The sequence below is a fragment of the Lepisma saccharinum genome, unplaced genomic scaffold (assembly GCF_977018435.1).
Source record: "Lepisma saccharinum unplaced genomic scaffold, izLepSacc3.1 HAP1_SCAFFOLD_471, whole genome shotgun sequence".
Lineage (NCBI taxonomy): Eukaryota > Metazoa > Arthropoda > Insecta > Zygentoma > Lepismatidae > Lepisma > Lepisma saccharinum.
The window spans coordinates 1-22,220 of record NW_028143164.1 but is presented as its reverse complement, the minus strand read 5'-3'; the positions used below and the strand labels follow the sequence as shown (position 1 = coordinate 22,220).

The window sequence follows — 22,220 nt, the reverse complement described above, 5'->3', positions numbered from 1 at the left end:
CCCTGTGGTGGAGTAGTTAGAACATCTGGGTCCTGGGTTCAAATCCCGGTCTGGGCATGGATGTTTGTGAGTTTCCATTCATCAATTTCATCACATCATCACTCATCCCTATCTTTGCAAATTAGCCAAAAGTTGCACAAAAAGCAAAGTAAAATAAACCAAATCAATCAATCAAATCCATTCTGAACTTCAGTTTATGAAACAAATTATTTTGCGAATGCAGTGTTGTACATATGTAAGAATGAATTATGCTACAAACACAGTTTTTCTAATTTATTTCATATGCCAGAGACCATAAAATAATCCAAAAATACTATGTAACACAATGTTTTAAATCTGCTTCAAAACAGTTTGTTCACAGTTGTGTTTTCCCATTATTTTTTGGACTTTTCAAGCATAAATACCTCCTTTATGTATTAACCATGCCAAATTATAAGTTTGTCGTTTTTAATTGTCTGGCTGATTTCATCCAAATGGAATAATTTATACATCTTCCAAATATCTGGCTAGCATTAATGCTGAATAAGAAAGAGAACGAGTAATTACTCCTGCTTGATCGAGAGAATTTGCAAATGCAATCATACCAAAATGTGAACACCTTTCGTAAGTTGGCTTTATTCCAACTACTCCACAATAAGCTTTCAAATGCTATAAGAATGGCAATTCTCATGATCTATTATTAATTCACCCAAATAGTATAAATGATAATCATATCGGTAAGGCTAAGGTTAGGGTAAAAACTAAGTGACTTGATCTAGTAAATACAAAGGGGAGTAATCCTATTGAATTATTAAATAAGATTATTGAAAATATACTAATAAATATTAGAGTTCTTCCTTGGTAATTAATTATTCCTAAAAATGTTTTGAATTCTTCATGTAATTTTACTATTATTGTGTTATATAACATAGAGGTCCGTGACTGTATTAATCAAAATGGAGTTGGGATTATTAATAATCCCAAGAATGTTCTTATTCAATTTAGTGATAAATGTATAATTGATGATGTTGGGTCGAATGACGAGAATAATCTTGTTATCATTTTCAGTAATTAATTTTTGGTTTATTTTCTATTTTAAAATTGTTATTATTTAATAATTTATTATAATTATAGTAGTTAATAATTATAAATAGAAAATAAATTAATATAAATGTTGTAAATAGAATAATTCAGTTTAACGGATATATTTGTGGGATAAAAACGTATCCATAAAGATAATTTAGGTTTGACACCCTATGTTATGTATTAACTAACTCTTTTCATTAGAAGTAGTTGTTATATTACTATTTTGTGGTTTAAGAGACCATTACTTACTTTTCAGTCATCTAATGATTCTTGTATAATTTTTATTAATTAATAAAAGATTTGTGAGTTGTAGTTTCAATAATAATTGGTATAAATCTATGATTAGATCCACAAATTTCTGAACATTGTCCAAATAATAGACCAATTCGACTAATGTTTACTCCTGCTTGGTTAAGCCATCCAGGAGTGGCATCTATTTTAATTCCTATGGATGGCATGGCTCATGAATGTAATACATCTGCAGATGTAGTTAGTACTCGAATATCTATATTAATTGGTAATACTGTTCGATTATCCACATCTAATAATCGAAATGAGACTATTGTTATTTCATTTGTCGGGGTCATGTATGAATCAAATTCTGCTTTTATAAAATCGGAGTATTCATAGCTTCAGTATCATTGATGCCCAATAGTTTTTAGGGTTAATGAAGGTTGATTAATTTCATCTAATAAGTATAATAAACGTAGTGAGGGTAGTGCAATAAAAACTAGGGTAATTGCTGGCATAATTGTTCATATTGTTTCTAGAACTTGTCCTTCTAAAAGTATTCAGTTTGTTAATTTATTATTAAATAATGATGTTATTAGATATCCTACTAATACTGTAATTATAATTAAAATTAATATTGTGTGGTCATGGAAGAATATTATTTGTTCTATTAGTGGAGAGGATCTATCTTGTAGTCCTATTTGATTTCAGGTTGCCACTTTTAAATAAGAGTAATCCTTATATTTGAAGCTTAAATTCAATGCACTTCTCTGCCACCTTAAAAATTAGTTGTTAATAAGTAGTATCGGAAGTTCTGAGTATGTATGCTCAGAAGGAGGTGATATTTGATATCATTCAATTGATGATGCTTGTTGTAGGTTAAATGATGTTGGTCGAGCACTTGTTATACCCTCTCAGGTAATAAAAATTATAATAATTACTGCTGTAAATGATAAGATTGATCCTAATCTTGATACAATATTTCATATTGCATATGCATCTGGATAATCCGAGTATCGTCGTGGTATTCCCCTTAATCCTAGAAAATGTTGTGGAAAAAATGGTAAGTTGACTCCAATAAATATGGAGATAAATTGAATTTTAAATCAATCTGGGTTTATTATTACTCCTGTAAATAGTGGAAACCAATGTACTAGTCCTGCTATAATAGCAAATACTACTCCTATAGATAATACATAATGAAAATGTGCTACAACATAATATGTATCGTGTAGTACAATGTCTAATGATGAATTTGCTAGTACTACTCCTGTCAATCCTCCTATTGTAAATAAGAAAATAAATCCTAATGCTCATAATATTGATGGGGAGTAATTAATTTGTGTTCCGTGGAGTGTGGCAATTCATCTAAATACTTTAATTCCTGTTGGTACGGCAATGATTATTGTAGCTGCAGTAAAGTATGCTCGCGTGTTAACATCTATTCCTACATTAAATATATGATGTGCCCATACAATAAATCCTAGAAATCCGATTGCTATTATTGCATAAATTATTCCAAGAACTCCAAATGTTTCTTTTTTACCTCTTTCTTGAGTTACAATATGTGAAATTATTCCAAATCCTGGTAAAATTAGAATATATACTTCTGGATGTCCAAAGAATCAGAATAGATGTTGATATAAGATAGGATCTCCACCACCAGATGGATCAAAAAATGAGGTGTTTAAATTTCGATCTGTTAGTAGTATGGTGATTGCTCCTGCTAGAACTGGTAGTGATAATAATAGGAGAACTGCAGTAATTACTACTGATCATACAAATAATGGCACTCGTTCTATAGATATTCCTATAGTTCATATATTAATTACTGTTGTAATAAAATTTACTGCCCCTAGAATAGAGGAGACTCCTGCTAAATGTAATGAAAAAATTGATAGATCTACAGAGGCTCCGGCATGTGCAATTCCTGCAGATAGGGGAGGATACACTGTTCAACCAGTTCCTGCACCAATTTCTACAACTCTTCCTGATAATAGCAGAGTTAATGATGGTGGTAGTAGTAAAAATCTTATATTATTTAATCGTGGGAAGGATATGTCGGGGGCCCCAATTATTAGAGGTACTAATCAATTTCCAAATCCTCCAATTATGATAGGTATTACTATCATACAGTATTATGAAGATGCACGACTAACATGGGTATAGAGCTCCTAACCAGACATAAAAAACATTTTACTGCATAGGCAAGCAACCCATTAGGATGAGAAATGACAAAAATCATTTAAAGTGTGTTCCAAGTTAATTATGCCACAATTAACGACATTTCAATAAAATGTACTCAATTCTCTCTTGTAATGTTTATACATGCAAAAATTGATTGTATCAATTGATTGTCACAGTTGAAACTATGATCTGCCACTATCGTTTCCACTCACATAAGGAAGTAACTGATAACCAAAATGTTCCCACATTTAAAAATTATAAGCTTTATTAAACTATGCTACATCAATAAAAGCAAAAGTTTTATCTAAAAATTTGTGATACTTTTTCTATTTTGTTTCTCAGATATATAGAAGTCCATTTCTAGCATGATTTGAGGAAAATAGCCTGAAAAAACTCACTGAGACTTGTACTACATTCATCATTTTTAGTATTTAAAGCTCTGCTAAGCCTTTTCTTTACAAGTTTTCCAAAAAGTTTTGACAATTGTAGAACCTCACAAGTATTTAAAGCAATAATTTACAACATTTTCTTAAAAAAACTACACATTTTGTCTGTCTTTTTTGTTGGGTTTTTCTAAAAAAAAATGCATGGGGAAAACTGGGATGGGCCCACCTGAGCCAACCCTGGCAATTGGACATTGCGAGACCCATTGAGTGCACACTTTACAGAACATCAAGGTGTCCTTGATGATTGTGTGGGCAGTATCATGATGCCAAAATGTCATCCACTCATACATGACGGTCTGTCTTGATGAGTTCATCCACCTGCATAACATGCTGGTCTGTGACACACTTTGGTGCCCCACTCCACATGTCCTTCGCCAAAGAGTTTGTTCCACTCCTGCATGGGACATACAGTGCAACCCATATACCCATATATTATTTCCATTCGTCGATGGATTTCATGACCCCCTACACCTTCCGCTGTCAAGAAACACACAACACCCACATTGCTCCTCTTTGGATGCCTCCATTACGCGTCACAGTCAAACATGGAATTACTGGACATGGCCGCTGCTCAGTTAGCAGCCTTTGCGCATACCTTGCCAGACACGTAACGCCATCCGGCGGGAATACATGTGTGAATCAGTTTTGTCACACCTGCACCTTGATTTCAGGCCCATCGACCCATTTCTAACTACCATAGTTTTGGTGTAATATCCTTTGCCTCATTATTTATTGACAGCCTAAAAAATCACAGGTTGTTAAAAAAAAACACCACAGAAACTTCTGCACACTGCATGTCTTAAGACTTTCTAAAACAAAGGGGATGTGAGGTTTGATACACCCTAGTGGATACAGGGACAAAGAAAATTGGCTATAACCAGATGTAGCAACTCTTTTGAATGTCAATTGTGGCGTACACTATAGTAAAGTCCCCCATGCATATTGCATTGTGCCATTAAGACTGTCATTAAGACACATTTAGGGGAACGGGATGTGGGGGATAGAGCTACACACATTCTCGATCTTGGTTCACAATGTAGGTGATGTAAACAGCACCATTCTCCAGCTGCCTTTACCCTATATATTTGAGTCTGGGTGATCTGACCTCAGATCACTCACCTTGGCATGAGAAATGCTCTATGGTTTCAGTAAAAAGACAGATGGGCAGAGACTTCAATAGACAGGCAGAATACTTGAAATAATACAGAAGACAGTCAGCATGTTCCAATGGAGCAATCTAATATAAGAGTGGTAAATAATTCTTTGGTCCATTTTGTCCATGCTGTATCTGAATGCTGCTCCAATTAAGAAAATCATTACAAGCTATGCATTTACAGTGTAACTTAGAATAAATATTCCTCAGAAGGTAGTAGCTAAAGAGGTAAACTAAACTAAACTTGAACTTGGGGTTCCAGTGTATGTGTGATCCGATTTTGTTATGTAAAATATACAATAGCTAAAAAATATCTTCTATGACTGGTTATTAAATGATAAAATGCAGTGTTTTGATCTTCTGAACAAAGGTTTCCATCAGGGATGTTATACAGAGTGTCCGAAAAGTCACGCAACCCAGTGTTTACGACCGTATAACGGAATAGCGAAACGGAATGAGAAGAAATGCTTTCTGCCAAAAGAATGCCCTGTATATTGGGAAAATTTAGAGAGACAAACGTATGTAAGGACATGCATGTTTTAATAACAAATAAGCAAAGTGTTGCCAAAGGCAGAAAAAAAATATTTGTAAATCGTGTGTATTGATGCACAGAACTCATTGAGGTAAATTATTGCAACATTTCACAATACCAACGAACAATTTGGATGGCCATCTATTGAATTTGACAGAAAAAGAACTTTGATGAAATTTCAAAAACATTGCAGAAGGGAATAAATGGGCTGTTCCAAAAATTGATGTTTTCACAATATTACGCAGGACACTGGCAACACTGTTGCTGTCACGTGTCACTAACAGATGTGTTTCACCTCAGGCTATTACACTAAGGCACTTTTAACGACAAAGGAGAAAGTTGGTTATTCTCGAACATATGCAATAAATTACATACACCTTGCAACCCTGAAATGTGGGTACAGAAGAACATGTATCAATTGTTATGTTTTCTGATCCTTAGGTGGTTGCTGTTTGCCGCGAACGGCATTCCAGATTGTGTCTACTTATGCTGACGTCGTGTGTGTGTTTTTAAAATGCCATATTCTACACAGGAAAGAGTGTTTATTGTTGAAGAATATATCCGAACATCGTCATATTCTTGCGAAAGAGAAGCATTTCGTGCCAAGTTTCTGACTACTCCCTCTCCAGATATGTCGTCAATTTTTCGTCTTGTGCAAAGGTTTCGCCAAACTGGGTCAGTACATGACAGGCAACTTTCAGGGCAACCTTCTGTGTTAGGAGATGTTGTTCTGCAGTGTGTTAAACAAAGAATGGTGACGTTGCCACAAAAGTCTGTTCGGAAGCTCGCCTCATAATTGGACTTACGCAAGTCAACTGCTCACAAGGCTATACGGCAATTGAAATTTTACCCGTATAGAGTTTGTGTTGTTCATGAATTGAAAGCGGTGGATGTCCCGGCATGGTTGCGTTACCGTCATTGGTTTCAATAATTCGACAAAATGGTGTCAATGTACTGAATAATTTTTTTTTAGCGACGAAGCCTGGTTTCAATTGGATGGGTATGTCAACAGCCAAAATTCCAGGCATTGGTCGACAGAAAACCCACATCAGTAGCATGAACTACCCTTGCACTCTCCAAAAATCGGTATATGGTGTGGAATATCGCAACGTCGTATTGTGGGACCGTTATTCTTTGAGACAACAGTGGATACTGCTGTGTATAGGGATCTCATAATGCAATTCGTTGCTCTCCTGAAAGAAGACGAACGTGATGTTTGGCTACAACAACTTGCCATACATCTAATGAATCTCTTCGTATGCTGAGAGAATTTTTTGGTGATCGTCTAATATCCAAGGATTTATGGCCCAGTCGCTCGCCCGATTTAACATCTGGAGATTTTTTTCTGTGGGGTTACTTAAAGGGGAAAGTATACCAAACGGGACCCAGAACATTGGAGGAGCTGAAACGAAACATTACAAAGGAAATTAATAATATTGGTGCTGCAACCCTCAGGAAGGTATCTGAGAACATGATCAAGCGAACCAACTTACGTATCCAAGAAAATGGTGGACACTTCAAACATTTGCTTTAATTTGAGGTGATACCCACATTTCAGGGTTGCAAGTTATATGTAATTTATTGCATATGTTCGAGAATAACCAACTTTCTCCTTTGTCGTTAAAAGTGCCTTAGTGTGATAGCCTGAGGTGAAACACGTCTGTTAGTGACACGTGACACCAACAGTGTTGCCAGTGTCCCTCGTAATATTGTGAAAACATCGATTTTTGGAACAGCCCATTTATTCCCTTCTGCAATGTTTTTGAAACTTCGTCAAAGTTCTTTTTCTGTAAAATTCAATAGATGGCCATCCAAATTGTTCGTTGGTATTGTGAAATCTTGCAATAATTTACCTCAGTGAGTTCTATGCATCAATATACACGATTTGCAAATATTTTTTTTCCGCCTTTGGCAACACTTTGCTTATTTGTTATTAAAACATGCATGTCCTTACATACGTTTGTCTCTCTAAATTTTCCCAATATATACAGGGCATTCTCTTGGCAGAAAGCGTTTCTTCTCATTCCATTTCGCTATTACGTTATACGGTCGTAAACACCGGGTTGCGTGACTTTTGGAAACACTGTATATATAAAAAAAACTACGTGTTTATTATTACCCACTCTAGGTACATCTTCCATTACTAGTATTTTATTATGATGAGTGCATTAACATAGACATTTATCAAGAATGTATGGTAAAATATAATGAACACATGCAACTCTTGCACATTACGTAACTCAATTGAATTTTAAATATATTTTTAAACATGGCAATATCTTGTTCTGTAGATATATTCCATTCCTCGTGTATTTTAAAATAGTTGTACAATGAGGTCCATGCCACACACAAAATTGATTTGCTGTGCCAAACAGGAGAGAATAGTGTAATATGAAACACAATTTTGTTCACAAGAACCCTGATACTTACATATCCCTTTCACAGTGGTTCTTCAAGAAAGTATACATGATTACATTATTATTATAGTAACAGCAGGTGTAAAAATAATACTTTTTCATTTCTTAGAAATACATCTATTACCACCCCAAGAGCAAATAAGGGTTGACTGTATTTTTAAGTACATCACAACTCCTTCAAGTAAAAAATAGTAACTTTACCTCAAAGCCCATCTCCCTTCTCGGCTTCTCGTCTGCAGATGATGGGTTTTCATTCAGAAGGTTTTCTGATTCAGAAGACATGTTATGGAAGTCCTGCAAGATTCTCTGGCTTGTCTATGCATGGATAGCACACAAACTTTGGAAAAACTGTCAACCTCTCAAACCTAGAATGAAGAAAACTGAAGTCATAAGTAGGGTAGGGTTGGGACATGGGTATTTAAACACTGGGTAGCTAAATAAAATTTGGGTAAATGCAGGGTATTTATGAAAATTATAGTCATCTACCAAGAACCACCATAGCTCAGTTCGTAGAGCATCTGGCTATCACTCGCAAGACCTAAGCTCATCCCGGGGCAGGTGGTCTTCACAAGAGAAAATTTTTCCTGTTTCTGCATGGCTCTGAGGTTCACCCAGACTCATATAAATCAGTACCTGTAGGGAAAAGGCAGGATGCTAATCAACATCACAACTATGGCTATGATCAAGAATATCTGGAGCTCTATACCTCCACACACGCCATGTGCCTTCACATCATGTGTGCACAACAAACATGGATACCTTGGCCTTTTTATTTTTTTTAGTTACCTACCTCAAAAGTAGATATTTATTACAAATTAAATGTTCCCTTTATATTTTGTCTTGAGACAAAAATATAAACATTCCTCTTTGCAATTGTTACAGTTGAACATCTGGATTCCCTACCAAACCTGTAAAATTTATTGTAAACTGCATTTTTAAATTATACAAAGCTTTGTATATTTCTATTCCTATTATATTTCGGTCATTCCAGTTATATATTACATATCCTCACTTTCCTAGCTACATTCACATCTCTTACTCAGTAAATGTTTTCTCTATTTCAACCTTACATATTACCACCTCTCACCCTCCCACAAATATAATTAACAATCTAAAGGGTCTGTGTGATTAAAGGCCAACACACACATCTCTGCTGCAGTGCAGATCACAATTTTCATTTCATCTCCCTGCCTCTTAGCATCACATGTTCTATCCTGCTCGCCAACCTTTGCCATTGTTGCTGATTGTCATTCTATTCCTGGACACACTCGCGCAAACATAATTGAAAACAATTGAATAGCGCTCCAGCTCACAGTTCACACCGTTCAACAGGGACATTAATGTGACAATATAGCATGGCGTAATGGTTACTTCTTTTAGGCAGTGCATTTTCATTGGCTAGTTAGAAACTAGAGTGGCCAATTGTATTAATGAAGTACTTTTCTATCACGTAAGGACAAAGACAAAGTGACTGTGAGTTTTGTTGGATTGGAAGCACCATAACATTATTTTAAGTACTTGACCGGTTTGATGTTGTGTGCTTGTGTGTGTATGTGAGTGTTTGGTTAGTAAACATTGAATTCCATAATGCCTCCAGTACTATTGTTCATACTTCATCTCTTTAGAATTGTTCAAAAGAAAGAAATTATGTGGATGCATGAGCATTTCTGTGTTTCAACTCTTGGCTCCATCACATGTTCTTGTAGGAATTGTACGAAGGAAGGAAGCTGGTATTTTTACTGCTTAATGCGATGCATATTGTTTTCTTTGTTAAAATTGGCATGCTTTGATGGCAAGTTCATAACAAAAGAGAAATCCACACAGCTTATCGTCTGGTGGCAATATATGTACTTGTTTTCTTCTTATTCTTGTTGCGGAAGCCAGTATAGCTTGTAAATGTACAACAAAGGCAGCTGACTGTCGCCCATCATAGAGAGGCAATAATACTGCATAAGGAGAAGTGTTTGTGGTCCAATTGTCGAGGTTTAACACGTTCGCAGTGCAGATTATTAGTTCTCAAACCAGTAGTAGTGTCAGTCATGTATCACATGTTGTTGCAGTTCCAGTACCAGTGTGGATGAGCTTATTGGGAGTGAACAGTTAAAATGCCACCAGGCCAATTAATGCAATGGAAAAATAATACAGTGTTTACTTTATTTGAAATCACACAAATAATGAATCACTATGAAGAAGTCTTCTTTGCATCATTTTGGGTAATTTTACGCATGTGTTAGTCCAAATTTAGCAAAGTTTTAGTCCATATGTATGTACATATCAAGCCACTTGTTAGCACATATTAATTCCAGCAATCATTATAATACATGGTGTCTAAAACTCAATGTTTAGATAGAGCTGAGTTCTCTAATTTCCTTGTTCTATGAACAGATGTGCTTCGGTGCACTGTAGCAATTTCTCTATTGAACAGATTAGCAACACTGGTTCTCACATTGTGCTGCACCGATCGCAGCAGAGATATGCGTGTCGGCCAATACAACATATCCACAAAATACTAATTCAATTATATGGCATATGTACACACTCACATATATATATTTATACATATATAATATTTAATTTCAAGTGCGGAGTAGTTTACATTTGCCATTTCACTTGTTCATGCTCAGAATACATACATCTACAAACACACGTCACAAATGTTAAGGAATACATTAATCAACAAAAAAAATGTTAATTGTATAAGAATTTAAAATTCAAATTTTAATATTTTGCAATTAAGTTGTTGTATTTCCAGTGGTACTCTAAAAGTTGGTAGTGTGTGCAGCAGGCCAATATTTTAAATATTATTAAAATGACACTTTATTAAATTGTGAGTGTGGCATGCACCCATGACCGATTGCAGGTTAATATAAGCACAATATTATGGGTGCATTCCGAAAGTCTTAACGAAACAAACACATTCAATGAAAATAACTGGGCTCGTGAATTTGGTGAAGAGCAGGCATAGCTTTTTTTTAGAGAACGTTTCCACATGGTGTCCTGTGGAAGGAATGTCTTTAATGGCAAAAATAAACACTACTGTGGACACTGTTACTCATTCTAATCACATTCTAAGGACAGTTGAGGCATACTCATCTTGTGCATGTTGCTTCATGTTGCTATCTGTTAAAATTATAAAACATTTTCGAAGTAGTTCAGTTTGAATCCATCAAGTACCGACGTTGTCTGCAAGCAGCAGATGATTCTCACCGAACAAACCAGCCTCGTGGCCAGTGCGTTTGGTGAATCTCGTTCTTGTACGAAACGTACGGAATGCGACTTTTGGGACAGCACAATGAATCTCACGAAATGCACGGAAGCAGCTGTGGGACAGCCAGTTACCATAACTCGTTTAATGTGTTAAACTCGTGCAACTTTCGGAACGGGTCCTATACTCTTGAAAAGAAAAGACAAAGCATTTTCAAGCAATGAGGGAGCACTCTTCTTATGTGATCAAATGTATCTGTGACCTAGTAAATGGAATAAACACTGTATGATGGAACAGGGGTTCTCAAACTGTTTCATTTCATGTCACCCTTAGTGTTTCAAGATACTTCTGCAGCACCTAAGTCAGAATGTAAGACTAATTAGCACTTGCAAGGCTCAGTTAGTGTAGCTTGGTTGCTTGCTTTAAGTTGAAAAAATAAACACATATTTCAAATTCAGAAACATTTTACATGTATAAAGTACTAAATAATCACATATTTGGAAGTATCATTTCAGTGAAAATGTTGGAACATTTCGCGACACCCTGTAAGCCAATTTGATATAATATTTTTGAAAGGATTTTTTTGTACATATATGTTTGGTCAATTTGCAACCATGTGAGTAGTGAAACGTTTAGTTTGGTTTTCTTTACATGGTTAATACGGGTTACATTTCTGCATCAGAAGTATGAAATGTACACTATGTAATTACAAGCAAAATTGCACTAAATGTAGACAGGCATGGTATTGTTGGGAATTATACTAGCAACACCCCTGTTTTTGATGTAATACAAAATTTGTGAAATAGTAAGATGGAATGTAGTTTCTCTTTCCCCTGCTGAACTTTCGTCAATTATTTGCAAACTATCATGAGAGGCTCGAAGGAAGTTTTGTGCTCAAGGCCAGATCAAGATGTGATCAGGTGTTTAAAGAGTTTAGGCGCATTTTCCTACTACTAGGAGACCTAAAGGTGACCCACCTAATCTAACAATCAAAGTATTTCAGAATATATTTTTAATACCAAGAGCCCTAAACCTAACCTGACTAACAATAAGAAAAACATTTAGGAGTGAAATAATACTCCTTCACATCGCACGCATGTGAAATAAGATGGAAGCAGAAGTCTGTATCTAAGACAACAGTAAATGAATGACTGCTTGCAAACAATCAGATAGAAGTGCATGGGAGGGAAAAATTGTTCTCCAGAAAAAGTGTATTAAGTAGTCACGAAACTTCTGAAGTATGTTTTAACAGACATAATTAGAAATCAAACCATGTAATATACCACAGCAATCTAGTCGGTAAGGACCAGCCCGTGACGGAGTGATTAGCACATCGTGCTACAATGCCAGGGGCCCCGGTTTTGAATTCAGGTCTAGGCATGAATGTTTGTGAGTGTTCATTCATCAATTTCATCATATCATCACTCATCCCCATCTTCGGAAATTAGTAAAAAATGGCACAGAAAGCAAATCACTCACACTCTAGTTGGTAGGTCATTTGACTGTCACGTGGGAGACCCAGGTTCAGTTTCCAAGGTGGGTGACCTAAGGTTGGAATTTTTCTGGCCTTGTCCCTGCAAAAAGTGGTTCTGGGTTTTTTTCTGGGGCACAACATTGGGGGATAAAGGCAGATGGAGCATAGTGCTGGTCACATCACCTCCAAAAGAGCAGAGATCGAAAATGTGTGAGGCCCTACCCCAAACATCCCCTAAATGTGCCTTCATAGCATGGTGCTAAGCAGGGGGCTTTACCTTTTACCTTACTACGTAAAAAATGCAGTGGCCATGAAAGAATTGGAATTAAACAATAGGCACTTGGACAGGCAGTTGCTGATAATGATAAAGATCTTGCTGCGACTGAAATTCAGTTGCTGCTGCTGAAAATAATTCTACCTTTTTTTTTGTCGAGTTACACATGTTGGTTTAATTCTGTTAGAATTTCAACAATTTCTTGGTTGTATCACTCTTGATTTTCTGCCACTCTTTACTAATCATGATGATGAGGATGAGTGATGATCAGATGAAATTGATAAAGGTACAGACAAAGTTTCGAACCTGAAAATTTTGTTGATGGGATTAAAAGTCAAACAATTGATATGCTTGGCCACAGAGTCAGCAAAATTGACCTTCGATACAAATTGGAAAAATGCTTGTCACGAGGATGCTGATAATTCAGGAATATCATTTAGCATATTGTTGCCATATACCTGTAGGCCCCTGCGTGGCTGTGTTTGTAGTTCATACGTGATCCTTGAGCATTTACACAATGCATAATTGCAAACACATTCTTGAAATTTGCATATTTTTGCATTTCTTAGCATTTACACATGGTTCTACACATTTTGAATGTGCATGCAACTGGTTCAGACACATAAAAATTGTGGAAGTATTTCACGATAGAAGTACGTGGGAAACATATCATGACTAAATACATCAGATATTCGAGATTCTGGATTGTGAACAAATTTTATGTAAAACATGAACATATATTAATTGAAAAAAAAATTCAACATAAATTTAGAGCGGTACATTTGGCCACCAGCCCTACGTGGGTAATGGTTTCGAATGCTGAATGATTTTTTTTCAACATTTTTTCACGTTGTACAATGTGTATGTATAATATGGGATGTAGTTTCATTATTTATGAAATGGGAACTTATTATGTGCAGACAAAAATGTTATGGTTTTTCCAAATATGGAATACATAATGATTAAATAACAAATATTTGCTCACGTTCACTCTCGTATTAGTAGTGTTTTATTTAAATATAGTATCTCTTGGCCTCCGATGAAAACAAGTATGTATTTATTTGGGCAAGAGAATGAGTGTTCTTATTATTGTTGTTGATTAGGTTTATTTTGCTTCGTTTTTCTGCCACACTTGGTTATTGTAAAAATGAGGATGAGAGTGATATATGATGGAAATGATAAAGGCTGGGATTCGAACACATGACAAGTATGTATTCTTGTTCCTGTGTGTTGTACTCTGTTGTGAATAATGAAGTGAAAAATGTATTCCAAAACTCAAAAACCAAATGAATATGATTGAAGAAACTACAAAAAGGTGTGTATTGATACCTGTTTATCCCTTTAAATATATTGTATTTTTGCTACCTCCCATCACTTTTCTAGCTGTATAGATTTAATCGCAATAAGTAGCTAATGAACTTAAGTCATGAGGGCAATCATAAACAGAGGACTCTGGACTCCAGATTTCACAGTGCCCTGCAGATGCACTTGGAGAAAATTATTTGTATTTATATTTTCTTTTCGGGTAATAGTTTACTATGGGTGATGATGGATTTCTTGAAATTTACAGGAGAAAGTATTTATGGAAATCATTTTCTGTAGCATTGTGGAAGTTTGTGAATTAGTTTTGATCCATTTTAATGCGAATACATGTTGTTTTCTGCAAAAATCTCTGTCTGACACGCTGTTTCTGCTGCCGCCATTTGCTTTCTGCACGAGAACACAATGTTCCATGTGTTAGATGACGTAAACACCTTAGTCAGTGTTTCAAACTCGTCCTGTTCTCACTAGAACATGACGTGACGAGAATTTCGAATTTTTTAAAATTCTTTTTGCCTAACCTAATCTTACGGAAAATGGTTTGTGGGGATAACGTGGTTTTTGGGGTTAACGTGAATGGTTTGTGGGGCTAACATGAATGGTTTGTGGGGCTAACGTCAATGGTTTGTGAGGCATAATTTATAATCCAAACACGAAAGTAGGTATTTTCCAGTGAACAAGGTTCCAACACTGCATAAATCGACAAAACACTCGCACAACGCGCGATGAAGCAGTACACTATCGCCATAATGTGTGTTACAGAATCAAAATAACAAGTAACAGTAAGTACTCGTAAATGTAAGAAATAGACATTATCTTAGTTGGAAATTCATTATTTCACCTTAGGAAATGTTCCGCATTGCAAAATAGTATGTTAGCAATGTAAAAAAGTGTGAAATAAATGATTTATAGGTGTCACCCCCATACTATAATAGTACCTCTTTTTGTTAGCATTGCTCTTCCATAACGTTACCTAACTTCTGTAATGACAATGGAATGTTGATTAAATTTAATGGGTGAAGGGTGGATACAAAGAGACACTCATGCACAGACCAGGGCTTGAAATCTGATCTTTCAGTAATGTGATCGTGAAATGGAGAAATAAGGGAAATCAAGCAATGCAAACTTTTGGAAAAAAGTTAATCATACACAAAGATGGTGTTTCAAAAACAAATTGAAAATTATCACTGGGGGAAAATGCAGTTTGCTTTACCGATATCCACGTATCTGAATGGTTATCCCTTTCATCTAGGGAATGCAAGCCAGTGGATTTTTTATTTCCTTTATTAATCTTTGCTTCTTGTGCCACTTTTGACTAATTTGCGAAAATAGGGATGAGTTTTGACATGATGAAATTGATGAATGGACACTCACAAACATCCATGCCCTTGCTGGGATTTGAATCTGGGGCCCCTAATGTCTTAGCGCGATGTGCTACGGCGGGCCAGTGGTACCCAGTGGAGGCACATAGTGGTTCAATTCCCACTTTAAGCTGTAGGGCCACTCCCGATTAGCCTTTCTGTACATAAAGTGGGCTTAATACTCCAAATCAACCAACCGTGGGGGAGTGGTTATCACAGTGCACTATGACACCAGGAGTTCCATGTTCGAACCCCCACCTGGGGATGGGTGTTCTTTGTGTTTATCCAGTCCTTAATTATATCGCATCATCTTCGTGATTAACTTAATGTGACAAAAAATCTATGCTAAGTAACAAAAATCAAATCAAATCATTGATTCATTGTTATATTTGGTTTATTTTACTTCACTTTCCTGTCACTTTTGGCTAATTGCGAAGATGATAAATTGATGAAGGGACACACACACAAAGAACACCCATGGCAAGCAGGGATGTCTGGTTTAGTAGTCAAATGAAATCGTTTTATATTTTCTAAAGGTGGTGGGAGTTGTGTACTTTCTTTACAAATACTGGGCACTAAAGTGTGTGTGCATGTGTGTGTGTGGGTGGGTGGGGGGGGGGGGCTATCACCCACACCAACCACCCTTTGGCACCCCTCGGATTGCTCCACCAAATGTCAAGGTCACCGCACATCACTGATGTTAACAGACATAAATCTCAATTGAATCGAACCATGTAAAAATTGCTGGTATGAATGAAGAATATAGAGAATGTCTCCAATTTCGTTAATATTTGGTATACTAACTACATTTGGCCTTCTAATAACGAATCTGTTGTTGAAATGCTGCGGTCACATGTAAAAATTGTTTACTTACGACTATATATATTGCAAAATTACATTCTTCATTACCACATTCATTCTCCATACGTAAACATAACAGCCATCTTTGATGATATGAAAATGTGACATTCAACATTCGTTGTGCTGTCTACAGCATTGCCACACTGTTCCTTCCTTACTTGCAGAGCATTAGTTGTTGTATTGCACTTGTAGAACATTATTTATTCGTTGAAGCATGGAGGAGGAGAGGGGTGATAAAATTGATAATGTGCAAGATTTACTTAAGTGGAGTGCGGAGGAGGATGGACGTGGAATGGATAGATTTCGGTGTTTTACCCAATGGGAAAAGGTTTAACTGATATTGCCACGAAACCTTTTCGAAGCTTAGAGTAAATAACTATCTTGAATTTCATTAATATTTGGTATATTAACTACTATTTGCCTTCTGATCAGTAATAATTGGTACTACTTTCAAATAGGTGAGACACCTTCAAAACATTTATTTCTTACTCTTTTACACTGATATCATACTACTATGTATCGCGGAACATTTATTTAGGTGAAGTAATGAATTTCTACCAAAAATAATGTCTATTTCTTACATTACCGAGTACTTACTGTTCTTCATTATTTCCACACACAATATGGCGATAGCGTACCCATTCATCACACGCTGTGCCAGTGTTTTGTCGATTTCCAGTGTGCATGCAGTGTTGCAACCATGTTCACTGAAGAATACCTACTTTCGTGCCTGGATTTTTTCATGAAAAAAGTTCAATGTTTGACATAAAGATTAATTATTAAACCATTGGCATCAGCTCCAAAAACCAACGACGTTAGCCCCAAAAACCATCCACAGGTAGCCCCACGAACCATCATGGGGACAAGGTATGCCTACGAGGTTAGGTTAGGCCTGTTAGGTTAGGTTTCATTAGCACTCATTTCGTCCAATTTAGCATATATTGACAACATCGTTTTTTTTCTCGATGAAAGAAAATACATGGAATTCTTTTGAATTTTAACTTTCCATGTCCTTCATTCCACTTCTTTCTTCATGATTCAGTGTTGAATTAAAAATTCAACGGCATCTTCCACACCTGGCAACAACTTCACGGCGCTTCCTTGATGCATCATCTTGTAGCGATAACACGGTATGGTTTGAAACACTGACTCCGGGGTTTACGTCATCCAACACACGGAACATTGTGCTCTCATGCGGAAAGCAAATGGCGGCAGCAGCAACAGCATGTCGGGCAGAGATTATCACAGAAAACAACATGCATTCAAATTAAAATGGAACAAAACTAACATTAACGAACTTCCACAACGCTACAGAAAATTATTTGCATAAGTACTTTCTCCTGTAAAAAGTAAGAAATCCGTCTCACCTATATGCAAGTGTTACCTTTTAATTTTGTCCGTAAAACAATGCGTTACAGATTTAAAAAAAAAAAAAAATCAAATTATATCTGCTTTTTCACGATTTTCAGACGTGACTGCAGCATTCAACAACAGATTTGGGTAACTATCCGATATCGCCCGAACAGATTTATTCAAATTTACAGGAGAAACAACTTACTGAAATCAGTTTCTGCAGTATTGTTGAAGTTCTTGGAAGTATTTTCTTTCGTGGAAACTGAAAACTTCACCATAGAATGCTGCAGAACAAGAAATAATCACTTGTTACGTAAGGAATTTGCATCTTCTGTAACATAAGGCCATTGTTTCCATTATGTACATGCAGATGGCGCGAGCGTCGAAAGTCACATGGTCTTGCCAGTGATTTCAAACGTGCCTGTTTTTACGAGATTTTTTTAAAATTATTTTGGTAAATATGCGATATCACCCGGATGGATTTCTTCAAATTTACTGGAGAAAGTACTTAATGAAATCAGTTTCTTTAGCATTCTGGGCATTTTTGGAGGTATTTTCTTTCACGGAAAGTAAAAACTTCGGGGTTTAATGCTGCCAAACAAGAATTAATCACTTTTTACGTAAGAAATTGGCATTGCCTGCCACATTATGCCGTTGTTTCCATTGTGTGCGTGCAGATGGCGAGAGCGTTGAAAGTCACGCGATCTCTGCAGTGTTTCCAAACATGCCTTCTTATTACGAAAATTTCTATTTTTAACTATGTTCGCCGCGCTTTCTTTTTTCGATGAATTTAGGGGTGAAATAAGTGCTAATGGAACCTAACCTAACCTTGTGTGAATGGTTTGTGGGGCTAGCTGTGGATGGTTTTTGGGGCTAATGTCAGTGGTTTGTGGGGCTACCCAAAGATGGATTTTGGGGCTAATTCAATGGTTTGTGGGGCTACCCGTGGATGGATTTTGGGGCTATCCATCAATGGTTTGTGATGACATAATGAACACGAAAGTAGGTATTTTTCGGTTAAGAAGATTGAAACACTGCATACCAACTCCAAATCGAAAAAACACAAGCACAACGTGTGATATTCCATGACCAGTGCACGCCACATTGTCTGTTACCCAAGCATAACAAGGAAGACAAATAATGACTCGTAATATGAAAAGTTGACATTATTTTATGGAAAAAGTCATAACTACACCTAAAGAATCTTCCGCAATGCAGAATAGGTAAGTATCAATGCTAAAATTAAGGAAATAAACGAGTGAGAAGTGTTCGGGCCATATCGGATAAGTACCCAGATTCGTGATTAGAAAGAAAAATTTAGTTACTATAACAAATATTAACGAAATTGGAGACATTCTCTGTATTCTTCATTCGCTCCAAATTGCATTCGTAGCAATTAAATCGCAATAAAACAAAAGGAACTTGGGCCCCTTCGGTTTTAGGCTCCGCTCTCTTCCAGCTTGAATTCAATGCTAATTTCATGCTTCTAAACAACACACATAGATAAACAATTCTTCATAAACCCCTGGCACTGATAGGCAGTGGAATTACATTACACCCAAAGTATATACCACTGAAGGTACTAATTTTCGTACACGGGAACAAAATAACCAGCCTTATACACCTTCATGTGTTGTGTTCGAGGTAAACATAAACGAGAGAGACGAAGAAACAAAACAGTAACCAAAGCGCTTAAACGGCTGCAGAGTTGCCAGATCAAAATTTAAAAAGTCCGTTCTTCCTTCTGGATATGACCATGATATGACGTCGGGTCGAAAGTCAGATGCAATCCGTAGGGCCGGTTTATCAATGTCCAGTTATTCTTTCCTTTAACTATCTGCATAATTTGTTCGGTTCGGTTCGGTCGGCATCTTACCATTTCGGAAGCCGTCTCCCGCGGCGAAAAATGCGTTGTTCGTGTGTATGATTTTAATTCTTTGTGCGTGGGTCTTTTAGTGTATTTTCGAGCGTGTGTTTGAGTCTATTTGCGAGTGTTTTTCCCTGCTTTTTAATTTTTTTGTAAAATATATTTGGAACAATTTTGAAAAATGAGTACTAATAGCATAGGTGGAATTGAAGTATTTCAATGTTTATAATTTATGTAAGCTTTATTTCAACCTGCAGAAGTCTTAACACGAAACTGTAGAAGATCAACATTGTCCTGGAAAATACTACCATTTTTCTGTAAATCTTCATCCAAAGGATCCGGGAAATTGCCAATCTTTTCTAGGTACCTTTGTTTCTCTATACCACTCGAAAATTTCAAGTGATCCATTTTGTATCCGATCTTTTGTAATAGAGGCCGTGTCCCAAAGGTGCAAGACCGTACTTGAAGCGAGCATCCTCCGAGTATGGTCTTGGAGTGCGGTCTTGAAGTCGTGGACTGGAAGTGAAAGTCTTTCGAATTGCACTTCGACTGCAGCGCCAAATACGATCAGTAGATAAAGCTGAGTACTCGTTGTTTTCCCCACGTTATAAACACTTGTTTTTCACCATAGAAAGCACGTTGCAATTTCAAATGTTCGTACACATACATTTCCACACATTAGAAGCACTTTAAGCAACAACTTGCTGACCCATAACGTATATTTAACCTGTGTTGCTGGCTTTCTACCTCCGCGATTATAAAACAAACGAACAACGAGTGTGGAAATCACGTGACCGAGTCAGCTTCCATCTGCACTGCGAGATATACACTTGCGCACTCCTGTACTTGGCGCTTTCGAATTGTACTAGGTGACGTCACTTCCGCCAAAACCATGCTTCAAGTATGTACTTCGTACCTTTCGGACAGAGCCAAAATAAGCTTGGCGAGGATCTGATTCCACTTGTTTACATTGGGAAATTGCCCAAACCGGAAGTTCTTTCCCCGCCATCTATAATCGAATTGTCTGATCGGTTATTTTTTGTTTACTCAGGAATAACCCCATATTCTGTTAATTTTATTTTTTCTTGTCTTTTGTGTGTGAGACAAGAAACTCTCCCACCCGTGTGCTGGGTCGGAAACGCGGCTAGCGCATGCGCGAACTTCCCCTTATCGTGCACACAGGCAGGGTTGCCGAACGTCATATATGCTGTGCGAGCACGAAGAAACAACGTGATCAACTTCCTAGTTTTGTGTGCAGTGTACTTGCTATCATGGAAGCTTGCAGTTCAGAGAAAGCAAGTATACTCGGGGGAAGGAAAGTAATCCACAGCTAAGGGCGAGAAATTGTATATAATGTATATACATTTATGAAAGGCAAGGTGGGAGTTCGTATGTCCGAAAAACAGTTGCAAAGGAGGGTGGCTCGCGCATGTGGTGTTTCTTTCAGCAGTGTGAGAAGAATTGTAATTAGAGATGGAAAGTTCCGTTCATTTTTGGGATTCGTTCTTTGTGAACTAGTTCAGCACTGGGATTCGTTCAAAAGATTCGTTCGCGAACGAATTCACTGATCCGGTTCAGAAAAGACTGACAAGCTGGATGTTCTGTTTCCTCGAATCCGTTCGCGAACGAATTCACTGATCCGGATCAGCTTGGCTCGACCCGGTCAGAAACGAGCGGCCGACTAGAACATATGTTTGCTTTTCTGGAATGCAGGAGGCCTGCCTACGAGATCCAATCAGATCAGAGAAGAATCTTTCGGGAAAGTCAATAAACTTTGATGTGGATGTTACAAGAGGGTTGTCTTGTGCTTGTCACTCGCCACCCGCAGCAGCTAAAACGGGAATGTAACGGGACTTGACTTTGCAAAATATAAAGGAAGGAAGGGGCACTTGCTTTGTTTGCAGAACCAGCTACCGTCTTTCGGTGTAATGCAATCTGTGTGTATGGGAATTGTTCTAGACATGCAGCGGCATGTGGAAGCCATAACCGTTGCATGGAAATTACCTTTACAGCCATGAGTTAGTTCCCTTGAATAAGGTTTTGACTGATTTTAGGAATTTATAATGCTTCCTTCTTTCAGGAAAAAAACTAACAATTTTAACAATGGAGAAAGAGTTATGTCAGTAGGTAATCGTGTGGTTGTTTACTTATTACTCCATATTAACAAGAAACAATTATAATCTAAAACATCCCCCCATGAAAATTGAGCAACTTCATTCCAGTGTCCAGCCTTAGTGCTTGAAACCACATACCGTTTAGTACAAACACACATAAATAGTGGCATTCTTCCTCATCGATTGCATATTATTTAGGTTTCCAAATGCTATTTTAACATTCTGTTTGTTTAGTTTGGTTTCTTCTTCAACGTTCATTGAAAACATTAAAAAATAGGTCGATTTTCTATCTCTTCAGACGTGTCGTGGCGATGAGGATAAGTAATGAAAAATGTTCAAGCAAGACTCGAACCTTGAACC

At 36.9% G+C, this 22,220-nt stretch overlaps 1 protein-coding gene across 1 annotated transcript in view; it reads right to left on the bottom strand.

Moving 5' to 3' along the window:
• Positions 1–19,529, bottom strand: part of LOC145982936 (uncharacterized) — a 67,694-nt gene extending 48,165 nt beyond the window's left edge. The window contains exons 1-2 of the mRNA XM_083116233.1: positions 19,475–19,529; positions 8,233–8,396 (exon numbers count right to left, since the gene is read on the bottom strand). Of these exons, the coding sequence (XP_082972359.1) occupies positions 8,233–8,313 (81 nt within the window). The 5' untranslated portion in view covers positions 8,314–8,396; positions 19,475–19,529. The remainder of the gene's footprint in view (positions 1–8,232; positions 8,397–19,474) is intronic.
• Positions 19,530–22,220: the final 2,691 nt, after the last annotated feature.